Source organism: Gobio gobio (assembly GCF_949357685.1).
Source record: "Gobio gobio genome assembly, chromosome: 2".
NCBI classification, from domain to species: Eukaryota; Metazoa; Chordata; class Actinopteri; order Cypriniformes; family Gobionidae; genus Gobio; species Gobio gobio.
In genome coordinates this window covers 52,887,638-52,902,195 of record NC_137098.1, presented here as the reverse complement: position 1 = coordinate 52,902,195, position 14,558 = coordinate 52,887,638, and the positions used below count along the sequence as shown (strand labels likewise).

The 14,558-nt window shown below is 37.9% G+C and overlaps 2 protein-coding genes across 2 annotated transcripts in view; one reads left to right on the top strand and one right to left on the bottom strand.

Annotated features, from left to right (window-relative positions):
- poln (polymerase (DNA directed) nu) overlaps nt 1–1,258 on the top strand; it is a gene marked incomplete at both ends in the record, with an annotated part of 42,358 nt that extends 41,100 nt beyond the window's left edge. The window contains 3 exons of the mRNA XM_079803863.1: nt 583–650; nt 745–806; nt 1,166–1,258. Coding sequence (XP_079659989.1) covers nt 583–650; nt 745–806; nt 1,166–1,258 — 223 coding nt within the window. The remainder of the gene's footprint in view (nt 1–582; nt 651–744; nt 807–1,165) is intronic.
- A 1,072-nt stretch (nt 1,259–2,330) lies between these two features.
- nat8l (N-acetyltransferase 8-like) lies at nt 2,331–13,787 on the bottom strand. Its single transcript, XM_079843987.1, has 3 exons — nt 13,350–13,787; nt 11,970–12,134; nt 2,331–7,725 (listed from the first exon to the last, which is right to left on the bottom strand). The coding sequence occupies exons 1-3, from the start codon at nt 13,660–13,662 to the stop codon at nt 7,358–7,360; spliced, it is 846 nt and encodes a 281-aa protein (XP_079700113.1). The 5' UTR covers nt 13,663–13,787; the 3' UTR covers nt 2,331–7,357.
- Nucleotides 13,788–14,558: the final 771 nt, after the last annotated feature.

Below are 14,558 nucleotides of genomic sequence, written 5' to 3'. Positions count from 1 at the left end.
CGAGGATGAGTAAATGATGACAGAATTTTCATTTTTGGGTGAACTATACCTTTAATGCATTAGGCATCATTCACTAACAATGAACAATACTTTTGCAGCATTCATTAATATATGTTTATGCTCATTTATACATATGCTAATACATTTTTAATTATAAACCATCAAATTTATAACATTTTATTAATTCTTCTCCATAGATATCTTTACTATTTCTTTCTACATATCCTTTGATTGTCTCTCTTTTTCTCTCTTAGCCTATCTGTGTGAATCACTCAACTTGCAGTGCAGCTCTATATATTACAGTCATTTATCTTTGTTAGCATCTCTCTATCCCTCCCTCTTCATTCTATCTCCTCGCCCCTCCCTCCAAGTCTCTTGCTATTCCTCTCAGTGAGTATTAGGAGATGTGTCTGCAGTAGATGGCTTACAGACCAATGTAGAGCAATACGATTACTGAAACGTTTAATGTAATATTGCCTCCACATTCCAGAAACTAAACACATCATGGTTTGGTGGTCATGGCCTGATCTCCTTGTTAAGATTGATAGTTCTGTTCTAGTTCCTGTGTCTATATCTTTTTAGGCTGGTGGCTCAAATCCATGATGAGCTTCTGTTTGAAGTGGAGATCTCACAATTGGATCAGTTTGCTGGTGAGGGAAGCCTCACATGTCCTGTTATATGAGCATGAAAGGAATAAAAAAGTAATTGCCATTCAAATATTGTGAATCTTATGTTGGTGAACAGTGCTGGTGAAGAAGACCATGGAATCTCTTCAGCACATTGCAGATTTAGGAGTGAATCTCTCTGTAAGTGAACTCCCACACAGCTTCATACTAAGATAAATGATTGTCATTTAAATGAAGACGAGCTTCTGGGTGTAGAGAAAGCAACATGCTATGATCTATTCTTTCTTTGTTGCTTCAGAAACATTTTATAGCTCTAATAGAAGCCTTAATCATATCAGACAGACTATCAAACAGATCTGTCCACTATAGAGCGGTTTGCTGTTTCTCAGCGTTTGATTGGTAACCTAATTAAGCTGAATTGCTTTTCCAGATGGCCTTCCCTCCTTCAGCCTGGCTTTAAATTACTATAAAACTAAACGCTGCAGCAGATGCAGGTCAAAAGATATAGAGGATTGCAGTTCTTTTCTTTCTATTCTCAGGTGCCCCTCAAAGTCTCACTGTCCACAGGACGGTCATGGGGTTCAATGTGCGAGATGAACCTCCCCTGCACCACTACAGCTACTTCTGTCTGAGTCTCCCGCTCTTCCTTGCCATCCCGTTACTATGGTAACCGGGCAGCTGCAGTTCCCAATTCTTGTTTCTCTCTGATGTATCCGAGGGCAACGGTAGGAGCAGGCTGGATCGTACCAGTTTCTATTTTTGGGGGCTTCCCTTCATTCATTTTTATCCTTTCACTGTTATTCTGTTCTTCTTCTCTCTGTTCAGAAGCTAGTATCTCTTTGAATCAGAATAGAAGGAGCTTAATGCATCTTTGTTCTTTGTTCATTTTTAATGTTTGTGCATCTTATATTGCCATATACTCTTCAATATATCCGTCTTCTCACTGGCTTAGTTCAGCTGTATTACTGGCACTACTATCTGTTTCTCAGCTGCTATTATGGAACGTCTGTCTCCTGATGAATATTAATAAACTCAGTCCTCATTTAGTGAGTCTTGCTCACTCCATTTAAAACCTGTTAATCTTATTGCTTCCGTTTCCACAGCACCTCACAACTTGTTTAGCAGCACCCACTGGCCTTTCTCTAAATCTCTTGTCTCATGTGTACACAGTCCACACACACACTGACCCAGATTTTCAGTGTTCGTCTGTGGCGTCAGATCTTGTGCCCCCTCGTAATGCCCCCTATCAATACAAAAACGCCCTTGAAAAATGTTCCAGTCTCTGTGCTTGTTGCTGTTGTGTTTTCAGAGGCTTTAACAGCGCAGATGGCTGTAACCCTCTCTGAATGTCATGATATTGCTGAAAGCCTGTTCTTAAAGGTCTGGCACTGAGAGTAGATTCATTTTACCATGCTAGGTCACCATCCATTTGTTCTCTCTCAAAATCGTTAATTAATGCTCAGTACTCAATGAGATTTGGTGTAGAAGATCCTTTAGATTGTGTAATGGGGCGTCAATAATGAGATCATGTTTTGAACAAATTATTTGAGCCTTCCATGTTACTTATGGCTAGGAACTGTTTTATGGAAATCAAAGATCTCTTCAAAGGCCACTGCTGTAATAGTAGGTAAATAATGGTGCCCTTATTTATGTACAGTTGTACATGGCTTTTACAACTTGTTCACACACTTGCACAAGTTTTATGCATCATTCCTTTTTATTGATACAGTATGTACATCCTTTTCTTTCATAAATCAGGAAAACTTTTCTTTACATCTTTACAAAGTTCCTGTGTATCGAGGAAATGAAAGAAAAAGAGAAAAGGTGGGAACGTAAACAGCAGTTTAAAACAAAATCCAAAGGAAACCCAGGCAGTCAATGATTTCAGACTCAAAGAACCAGGTGATCACTGCGACCAAACAGGTAAAGCAAGGTCAGATTTACCATGCTGAAAACCTCAAACCTCCCTTTTCTTTCCCCAAACTCCATTCTGCCCATCCCTCATCATCATACTAAAACCAGCCCCATTTTGTTGCTACTGACCCGCCCCCATGTGTGGCTGCATATCATTTCCCTGCTGTGCTTTGTATGGGCTTGTTTCTATAGTAACAGGCAGCCAATGACTGAAATGTGTTTAAAACTGACAAAATGGGGCAACTAATATTAATACCAGAAACTGTAAACATGAGCATTTCTAAAGCAAAGAAAAAGCTTGGGAAATTATGTTTTAGTGCCATACATTTCCAAAATAATTCCAGGGATTTTCCCATAAATTAGCCATAATTTACAATAATTAGTAACCCGTCGGCACTTAGCAATGCTTCCAAGAGCCCCTATTAAGTGCTAAGAGGATGCAGGGACTCTGAAAGTTGCTTTCGCTGCTCTGACTGGCACAATTGTGAGCATATTGTATAGTTAGAATTGTCTCAGTTTGCAGTTGTTTCCCAAAGTGTATTGTTGCTGTGTTTTTTATTTTATTTTTTGTAAACATCTTAATTATTTTCATAGAGTATCTGTTACAAAATGATCACAAAATGTCCCCAAATGCTATTTACAGTAAATTACACTTTACAGCTTTACATATATTAAAATGTTGATAAAAAAGGTTAATTGTTTAAGAAAAATCAAAAGGCTTTGTTAATATGAACCTGTGCGAACCTGCACCGCTTGTAAAATTGGTTGTATGGTGTCGATTTCTCTGTTTTGATTGCTGTCACAGATTAGTGGATATTTAAGACCGACCAATTGTTGTTCAGAGCTTGATGCAACTTTCAGAGGCCCACGACATCACCCAGTCCCAAAGGTTTCTCAATTATTTTTGCGGGCTTCGTATCAGTACAACATAAAAGTACATCCACCGTAAACTGAAGGATTCAATATGCAAGTAAACATGTTAGTTGTAATTAGAATCAAGGAAATATAAAAAATTAGATTATACAAAAAAAAAGATGATTCACATTCACACTTCGTCAGGCCTTGGCTTGCCCATGGTGATGTTGCTGTGCCAATACTAATAACATCTTAGTGACTGTCACCAGTAAAGTATGAGGGATTGAACATCAATGCAGCATTTGAACATTTTTATAATCTCATGGATCATGTTCTTGTTATGTTTCTTTTTCCCAACTGTGATACTTTGCATTATTGCTTTATAAAATGGCACATAGGCTTAATTTCAAAATGAATTCTATAAAGATGAGTTGTGGCAATATCTTAAAGACGGACAGCAAAATAATGAAGTACAGCAAACATCTCAACTTTGGCAAATGTAACTTTTTAAGAATACTGTTGATACATTGTAGTGAATCATAGATAAGAGCATAAGACAATCCCTTATTTAAAAAATAAAATACAATTGTGCTACAAGTGCTACTACCTTCTTAGCACTTGAAGCCATAGTAAGGGAGTGTTTTCAACCCAAAAAAAAAAGAAAAGAGAAGGAAGCAGCTCCACATGTTGGTGTCTTGGCTTGTTCGGTGATGAAGCAAGACCATCTACCATCGTGGATCTTCACCGACTCCCTTCTCTGTTAAGTGAAACATTCTTCGCAGCCATCTTTTTCATGCAGGTTACAAAGGTCAATCTGAATGCCTTATCATCAACTGTTCTTTCGGACTAACACTAGAAATGTATAAGAATCCACTATTTCTGTGTTCTTGTTTTTTTTCTTTGAGACTTGGGTAAAACCCCAGCTTTTTTCCTTCCGTTACAACTTGGCCGCTGTCTTGAGCACTGCTCCAACTTTCAGAGACATTCACTAGCCAATCGAGTCACCAGTCTAAACCCACATATGACACTTACTGTACTGTATATATAAATCCAATTTAAATGAGCCTTTAGCATGTGCAAAACTAGTGAACTGGTCAGAAGGTTAGTTAAACACAAGCAGTGATCATGGTGTTCTTGCTCTTGCTTGCAATTTTAGCATTACAATAAGGCTCTCTTCAGTCTGGCAATAATACATGCACCTTATACATGAAATTCCCAATCCCATGCTAACTGCATTCTGAATAATAAGCTAAGGATTTTCAAGGCAGTTGCACTACAGAAGAATAACACTCATCGTAAAAGACCTCAAGTACATCAAACACTGTTCAAATCTGGATCTTCAAAATACATAATACATTGCTGATTGCCGTGTACATTCACATCTACCAGCACTGTGGTAAATCCCATTAAGACATTTGTGTGTCGTTTCTGTTGATCTGATACTGATTCCTAAATGTGGGATTGAACTTCATGCTCCTTATATATTTTCATACTGCATTACATTTATGTGTCTGATTGTTTTGGCCTTTCACAGTTTAGCGCAAATGTTTTACAATATCTCAGGTAAGTGTGCTCTGTAGCTTTGGCTTTAAACAGGAATTTATGTTTAAATATCCCATCACAGATTTGATTAGCCTAACCTTTCTCCATAAGGATGTTGGTGCATTCTAATACATCTTAATTGGCCATTTTAAGGGAGATCGGTGAATAATATGTCTAATTTGACTGGCACACGCAACTGGCAAAGCTGTGTCTAGAGAATTGCTTTCTTGGTGCCTTACTAATTTCAATCCACTTGGCTAAAACAGGGATGTCCTCACACCTAAAGTGAGAAGCGTCACGTAACTTATCTGTAATCAAAACAGCGCATTCAGGTAAATAATTTTCAAGGCCTTCTTAATGAGGAGAAAAAAGGACATCTCAAAATATCCTAAAAGATGACAATAACTCTTAAGAGTTTTAGAATGAACTAAAATTACATGGGGGAAAAAAAAGAAACGGCTCCACTTTTAAGACTTGCCATGTGAAAGATGGTATTTTCTTGCTCATTTTTCATTCAAAGACGTTTCATGCAACAACAATTTCTTTGAACAATGAAACACACATATTTGTTATATGTTCAGTTAAAAAAACAAAGCTTGTTTTACATATTTTTAAATATACTTCTTTTCCAGGGCAGGCACCGTACACACAAATCAGGTACAGAGGCATGCCACATACTTGCATTGCTCTTGCATTCGACTATTGGCAGCTGTGATGTCATTGAAGCAGCAAGCTGGTGGGTAGTCCTATTGTTTGGTTGACCCCGCCCATCTCACATTCTAAGCCATGCCCACAACTCTCCACACTGCTACTGTGACATCACAGAAGAATGGGGATAGTACAAGCTAGAATGGGGAAAAGGGCAGCGCAACAAGACTCCGTGGCGCATGCAGAGAGGGGGGTGGGGAGGGAGAGGTCTGGCCCAGGGTTGCAGTCAGATTTGTGGATGGGGGTGGGGTTAAAGTCAAGGAAAACTGGCAATGTTCATGTTTGTTCTTTTGCACTACATGTTACTTCTATGTATTTTTAAATCACATTTAGTTTCTTAACTTTATACAACATTATATCACAGATGAGGCTTGTTGTGGTTTGTCTCTCTCCCTCTGCTGGTACTGTGATAGGAGGATAGAGACGGAGAGAGATTATGGGTATTATATGCATGTTTTCAAACATTTTACATATACATATTGAATAGTTGCAGAATATAAAGCCTTAGATATTGTATACTTATACAATCCTTTTTTTATATATATTTATCCAAATTTAGATTTGTGCTCACTCAGTTTAATTTCTGTTTCATCATTATATTGCTCCCTTTATGCCACTCAAGTTTACACTTGCCGTCTGATTGCATTTGTTTTTGCGTTTTTCTGTATTTTAGATTTTAGATTTAGAAGATTTGCGGAGCAATATCAGACTGGGAACCACGTTTAAGCAATTTTGTACAAAGGTATAATCACGTCATTATTAAAGCGTCGTCAAATCGGTACACAAATAGATACGTGCGGTTCCATGACAAGTGTGTGTTATTTCAGATTATCACAGTAAATGAAATGAGTGTACACTGATAATCAGATTTCAAGTGAATTTAGACTTTTGTAAACGTGAAGTTCACTGACTGCAACTTTAATGTCAGCCAAATGAAGTGTAGAGAAAACATTTTTCTTAAATGTTTTTCTGGTTATTTCTTAACGTTGATACTGTGGCTCAGCATTAGGAACCTGCTTAGCCATCAAAACAAATAAAGATTATATTGCAAAGTTGTTATCGTAACCTATTAAACAAGGGGTGCTTAAGGATATAAATCACTGGCTTTATAATATTCCACATTTTAGACACAGTTGAAAAAGCTGTGCTTTGGACTTAAAGTTACAATTGGATGGACTGTTTGATTCCACCAGACTGCTGCTGTTGCAAGGTTCAAACATACTTCGTCAAGAGGAAGGTGGCATCAGACAAGGTGGATAGAACTGTACTGCCTCCTTCCCTCCAGTTCCTACATCCACTGCTTCCTTAACTGTTTATAGTGGTCTGTGCTACTCTGTGGATCGGCCTATAGGATATAGCCTTGGTTGATTTAAGTGTTTTAAGGGAGATTCTGTCCCTGCGAACAAATTCACATTTATAAGAGAATCATTTGGGGCTATTCATTTGTTCATGGTGTTTCAGTGCAAGATGACCATGAAAAGAAAGTCTAAGAGCGGAAACGTCAAATGTGGTCAAAGGAATGAAATGTTCCACTAAACCCCCTCAAAAACAATGAGAATAAAAATAAAGGTTGTAGGAACAGATATGACTTTAAAAAAACAACAACAAATAAATAGGTAGAAGAAGAGGACCGGGTCAGTGGGTGGTTCAGGGTCATTGCCGGCATTGTCGTTTATATTCTATCTTCTGCGCTCATGTTAACTCTCTGTCTCTCACTCTTCGTGAAGCTGCAATTGGTACCGGCTGTAGCGAATTTGGAAGAAGAGCCTCTCCAGCGGTGAACGGGTCATTCCTGGCAGCGTGTAGTCATCAGTATCTCCCACTCGCCGGAAACCCAAAGACTCGTACAGCTTGTGGGCGGCCATCTTGACTGCAGTTGTTCCCAGAACCACAGCCGAGTAGTTGTTTAACATGGCAAATTCTAGAACACGTCGACCCAGGGCCTTGGCGATGCCTTTTCCACGGAAGCGAGAGTCCACAGACATGCGACGGAGTTCCACGGTGTTGTCATCTTCTCGACCATGCGCTGCCACGATGCCCACCACCTGGCCTTGCAAAACTGCCACCCAGAAACAAGAGCCTGTGGGAATCCAAACAAAGAGGTTATTTAGTTTTGTCTTTAGAGCCAGCTATTTGTAAAAATCTGCATCTAGCATATGATCTAATTTTAATTTAATTATTTTGATGAAGAGCTTTTTCGGCCCTCTAGGGTTATGCTTATTCCCATCTGCATCTAGAACCTAGTATTCATCGTGGTATGGGCTGCTCTTTATCACCTCTCATTGTTAGATCATCAAGCCAATCAAATTAGTCTAGACTAATTGAAATCTATTTATTGCACAGTATATAGTTGAAAATCAGTGATTCAGTAGCCGATGAGAGAGGTTATTTCAGAAGCAGCAACCATGCTTGTGTTCAATAGGTGTGCTGCACTGAAATAGCAAAGCAGAATTGGTATATATTTTATGTTTTTGGTTGGCACACGTGATCAGCCTTATATATTTTTTATGCTCTGAAAATAAAATTATGTTCACCTGGAGATGTGCATTAGTTGTGAGTGCAGCTTACAAATAGATTGTGTTCTGAAATATAAACCCACATTTAAGCAGACTGCATTTATGGATCACGCCAGTTCATTTCCAATTGCCTGGAATTACCGATGACAAAGTGTGCTATTAACAGAATATGAACATGGGAGACATGTTTGATTGATTTGTTGTAATTTTGTCATATTACTTCTTACTAATCTTTTAATAATTATGCATCGGAAAGCCTGTTCTAATAAATAGTTTTTTCAAAGGAAAAGTCATAATATGCCCCATCAAATGAGTTTAAAAGCTATTTGTGAGACCCATGATTGAACCCGTTTTTACATGCTCAAGTTCTGATTACGTCACTACTGATTACTTGCATCAGTAATGCTGAGCACAGATTATGGTATTTCTAATCTTAAACATTGTATTTTATGTCATGCTTGTGAGGCTCAGCTCTGTTATAAATAACTAAATTACTTACTGAGTTGCAGTGAGAAAGGAGATAACTACGGTGAGGGGCAGGACTGTCACGTCTGTGCCATAGAAGCTGCAAAGACTACAAATACACAAGGACGCGACTGAGCTCTGGATTCTCCAAGACATAAGAAGTATAGCAGGAAAAGGTAAGTCTGAATGGATATGTTTTAAATGACTTAATGTTCTCTTCATCATGCATACTAATAATTGTTTCAGTATTGTTTTCGTGTTTCTAGCATAAGGTCGATCAACTTCTCTGACACTCCTCTGTCTTACAAGATTAACCTTTTCAACACACGTTCTTAAGCATCTAGTCTATACTATCTTCTTAAATCTCTCGCCAAACTGTGTGCAGAAAAAAGCTTCATAAAGAGAATCCGTTGCACATTAAATAGAATCACAACATATCAAATACTGCAAGTGTAATATTTATGTAGGAGTTGCAATCTTTCAAAAAAAAGATTGCAGCACAGAGAATATCGTTCATTCATTGTGTCTTGTTGCGACATATTGCTGTATCACACACAGAGCTGTGTGTGTGTGTGTGTGTGTGTGTCATGACTGCATTAGCTTCAGGGCTGAGGAGCACTATTAATCACTGTGGGACTGAACGGTCTGCTGTACACTCATTAGTTTTACTACACACAATCGCACACACACATTTGACACCCCCCTCCCCAGCTGTCTGATAACTGCTTCCTTTGTGTGTGTGTGTATCTATGTGCCATTCAAATAGAGAAAAATAACACTAGCCAACAATATTTAAATTTAACAACTTTTTATGAGCCAATCAAATCCTGATCAAGTTCCACTTCACATTATGTCCTGCTGAATATGCAGTTTTACATCACATTAAGAAAATTAAATGTCACATGCCATTTCATGTCATCATTTTGACTAATATGTGTATTTTCCACATATTAAATAGATGTCTTCCTGTCCAAATTAGTCTTCATTTTCATGTATATCCTTATGTTTTAAGTATCTGACAAAAACCCCATTCTTTAAATAATAAAAGCCACTCCAAGTAGATGTTGAGTGCATTAAAGAAACATCACCCTTGCAGATAACCCATATATTCCTTACCATTCCCTCCAGGATTCCACATTAGCATAGCAAGAGAGAAAATCCCTTGGGAGAATCCTTTGTCTGCATGCTGCCACTAAACAAAACTACCACACATACTCACAGCGGGGCTTTGATTCACACCTTCCCCCATTTCCTGACCCTAGTCTTCAATCCTCTCTTTCACTTGATGCAGGACTAAATAAAAAGCCTGTACGCACAGAAACTGTCTGCACTAAGAACTGACAACTATTTTTTTATATATATATCAATAAATGATCACTTTAATTCAGCAAGGATGCGTTAAATTGATAAAGCAACAGCAAAGACATTTATAATGTTTATATAAGATTTCTATTTCAAATAAATGGTGTTCATTTTAAACTTTCTATTCATCAAAGAAGTATCTTATACTCACCAAGGCTGCATTGTTTGATCAAAATACAGAAGAAAAAAACAACATAATAATAGGAAATATTATTACCATTTAAAATAACTTTAATATTTTCAAATGTAGTTTATTCCTGTGATGCAAAGCTGAATTTTCAGCAGGTCTTCAGTGTCACGTGATCCTTCTGAAATCCTTCTAATATGCTAATTTGTTGCGTAAGATTATCTTATTATCATTGTTTCAAACTGTTGTGCTGCTTAATATTTTTATGGAAACTGTAAAACATTGTTTTTCAAGATTCTCTCATATAATTTTTTTTAAACAATGTAAAAGGCTTTGTTACGTCTGATCAATTTAATGCATCCTTCTTCAAGTATCAATTTCTTTAAAAATCAAATCTATTTCTAAAGAAAAACACTAGTGTATCATTTTGCGTCACTCACAGTGATTCTCCAGGCTCCAGACTCTTATGATATCTGAACTTGCTTTAATTCTAGCGATGCATTACATAGAGCATTCTGATTGGCAGCATCTGGCTGTTTGGTATGGCAGCTGCTCTGAATTTGACCGTGAAGTGCTGTAGCAGAGTTTATAATAGGCAACAAATGTCCTGTCCTTACACTAACGCTGTCTGAGGAAAGCCCATAGAATAATAAGATTTCAGCCATCCAGCACTCAGTCTGCACATACTACTACCATCTGATAAACAATTCCAGAGCGCCAATCATGCACAACTAGGTTAAACAACAGTTTCTACCTGCAAGTCATCCAGATACTGAATATCATCCATCATTCTGTCCCTCTCCAACTGAACTTTGATCAATATCTGCAGTATTTATTAGTATGTTTACTACTGCATCAAAGTTGCACAGTCGGAATTGTGGTCATAAGAGGAAAGTTATTTTTTTTATTTTGGGGTGCTTTAAAGATTATAGCTGTAAATCTGAGCTTGCCGCAACACAATTTGTATCAGCATTTTTTTCTGCATTCAATCAATAGGCCCACATGACTCAGAAGAGTTATCCTCAAGAGCAAAACTGAGAGAGACTTTCTGCATATTTCATGAGTCTTCAGCATTAAAGCCTACACATCAGATATTCAGCCCGTCTTGGACTTCTAAAGTGCTGTATTTACCCTCAATTTCACAGGTACTGATCCTGAATTTGTATTCTGGTGAGATAAATGTTTATATTGGTGCATTGTGGGAACTGGGAAGTCCATACAGTGAACTATTTTTTTTCTCTTAAATATAGTGAAATATATGTAATATTACAAGTATTTGTGCTTAAGCATGTAATTAGATCAGCATAATTATATTTTACTATTAAGTGGCCAGGTGCTGTTTGACGTAGACATATCATATTTTATTTTTATTATGTATTAAACATCATTGATTTCACCATATAATGACAAACATTAAGTGCATACAGTACCATTCAAAATTTTATCAGCAATAATTTTTTTTTAAAGAAATTAATAGTTTTATTCAGCAAGGACACCTCAAATTAATCTCAAGTGACAGTAAAAAGTGTTACAAAAACGTTTATATAAATGCTGCTCTTTTGAACTTTTATATTCATCAAAAAAATGTATGTTCAAATCAAAATGATAGCATACAAAAAGGATTTCTAAAGTATAATTAAAATGATTTTAAATTGTAATATTTCATAATATTAATTTTTACTGAACATTGATCAATGAATACAGCCTTGTTGAGAATGAGACCGCTTTCAACAACATAAAAAAAAATCTTACCGACCAAACTTTTGAACAGTATTTGTGTGTGTACAGGTTTTATGAGATACTTGTGATGTTAATTTTTTTGTTAATGTGTATGTGCGTGAAATTACCCCTTACCTGTGGGTTTCATGTAGTACGCCTCAATGTCAGCCATATCAGTGTGCAGAGCGCAGTCCAGGTAGTTGAGAATGACTTTTCTGCTGTAGTAATAACGTGCACCCAATAGAATAAACGGTGCGCAGAAGGTCAGTGTGAAGGATTTGGTCATAACATAGCACATTACTATGGAGAAATGGAAGAAAAATAAACGACACCTGTCAGAAAAGAGAATCAAATGTTTGATTTTTGGCAGAGGAGAGACAAACAGACATCATATGCATGCAGAGAAACCCTGATATACCAGGGCTGTGAGATGTAATGCAATGCTAAGTATGGAAAACAGACTAATTACACAGTGTATCCTGTAATAAAAAATTTAAAAAAAGTAGTAAGTCACTTTATACATGTGTACAGCTTGGAATTTTAATGGGCAATGGAGGGCACAATAACAGGGTCTTCATGGATGTAATTAAACTCGAAAAAATCTGAGTATGTGTGTGTTGAGGCTGTTGGCACAGGATGGCGCCCTTGAGTAAAACTGCACTGTTTACCGTCAACACAGACGTGCTTTCAACTCTAACAAACTAATAATAGGCGTTTACGAGTTTTGCTATTCTAAAGAACACTTCAAATCAGCCTTTAAGATCAATCTATCAGAGGAACAGTTGCCGTGATGCAGCATATTCTCTGAACATATTTTAGTATGCAAGTGTATGGACATTGTTAAAAAAAAAAATAAAATAAACTCATTAATTTCAGCCGTAGGGTTGTAAATAATTTTTCAATGTAGAATAAAGGTACAAAAATGTTGCTGTTTAGCCAGATCACCACGATGCTCACTTACACCGCCTGTAGTTGAAAACCATTGAAAATCATTAGTAAACAAGAAAAGGAAATAATAAATCATTGAAATATTATACGTATGACCAATTCTCTGTCAAAGAAACGTCATAGACCTAAACAGGCAACAAACACAACTTCGTGCACTAATATGAGACTCATGTGGGGAGCGTAGTGCGCTCGCGCGGGATTCATTCATTCATTCATTCGGCGGGCGCAGCGCACACACATTCACCGGTAACGCATGCCGCATGCTCTGAACTGCTGCTGTCTTTGTGACTCCTTTACTGATATTCTCTGGTGGGGTTTTTTTTTAACGAAAAAAGATTTCATTTCACGTGCGTTGGGGGAAAAAAAAGTTGACTTCATCGTTTTGAGCATAAAATGTATGATGATTTGAACATAAAATGTATTGATTGGGCTCATCATCTTTTCATTTTAACATAATTATTATACTTACATATGAACTCAAACAGCTCAGAGCTTATTTTCACATGTTGCAGAGGAACAATGATGAAAGCGATACGCTCATCGTATTCCCGAATTTTGGTCACATACCTGTGAGAAAGGCATAGATAATTTGGGTTCTAGTTTGCTGTTTTAGACCCCGAAATGCAGAATTAGGTATCCGCTCCATGATTCCCTCGTTGAAGATCCGGCGCACCTCCTCATGGTCCGAGTGTTCAAATTCGCGAATAAAAACCTGGTTCCGTTTTTCGACCTTACTCTCGAGCGCACTGGGAGAAGGCGAAGAAGACGTCCACATTTGCGAGGAGGAAACTATAATTGAATCTTTTTTGGTCCCAGCTATGGCCTCGTCGTCTGCAACGATTTTAGTCTCGCAAACCATTTTGGGAGACGAACAATGCATGCAACTGGCCTGAAATGAACTGAAATTGGGGAGAAGCAAAAAAAGAAAAGATGGATGATGGTCTTCTTTGTTATGGAAAGAAAAAAGGCTGATGTATTACTGCAACCCTGAGCTTCCTCGCGACCAAGACTTGCCGGTGCATCACAAGTGGTATTTATAATGCACCAAAGCCGCATTCAGATTCTGGGGTGTGGGTGTTCTCCTCATCTCCCTGATTGGATGCGGCGCCGTGCCACATCACGGCGGTGGGAGGCGAATGTACAAAAGGAGACACACCGTAACGTGTCTTTTTGAAACGCACACTTCAGGTATTTTTTTGCCCCTGTCGTCAGTGCACCGGCAAAATTCCTCACATGCTTGTGTTTTGGGGGAGAGAGAGACCCGATGGCTTCATATGATGCGCTCTGGAGCGCCATGAACCCGCGTGTGATTGCAGGATCCGCAACATCAGTCTGCATGCATACATCAACGATATACACATTTTACAATGCGTGTGCGGATACTCACGGGTTTCATCTTCTGGCGGTTTACTAACGTGCGCTGGACTGCTTGTTTTACGAGTTTGTGTGTGTGTGAGAGAGAGACACTTTTACTGCACTGCAATGCTACGCTTTACGTTCATCCAGCACACCCCTTTATTCTTGGGACCCCAGAATAGTGTGCTCGTGTCCGCGACTTTGGGCATGCTTTCTCAAAAGTCGCTTATGAATATGAGCACTGCTTTATGTTTTGTGCGTATTTAGTCTTATATCTATAGATAAGTGTGCGCTGCAAACTTCCGGTCCAGGTCTTTTGTATGTGCTGCTTAGTAAATATTGATTAATCAAGATTCATAAGAAAGAGCTACTAAAGATGTAAATAACTGATGTGCAGATTTAGTTTTTTTTCTTCTCACT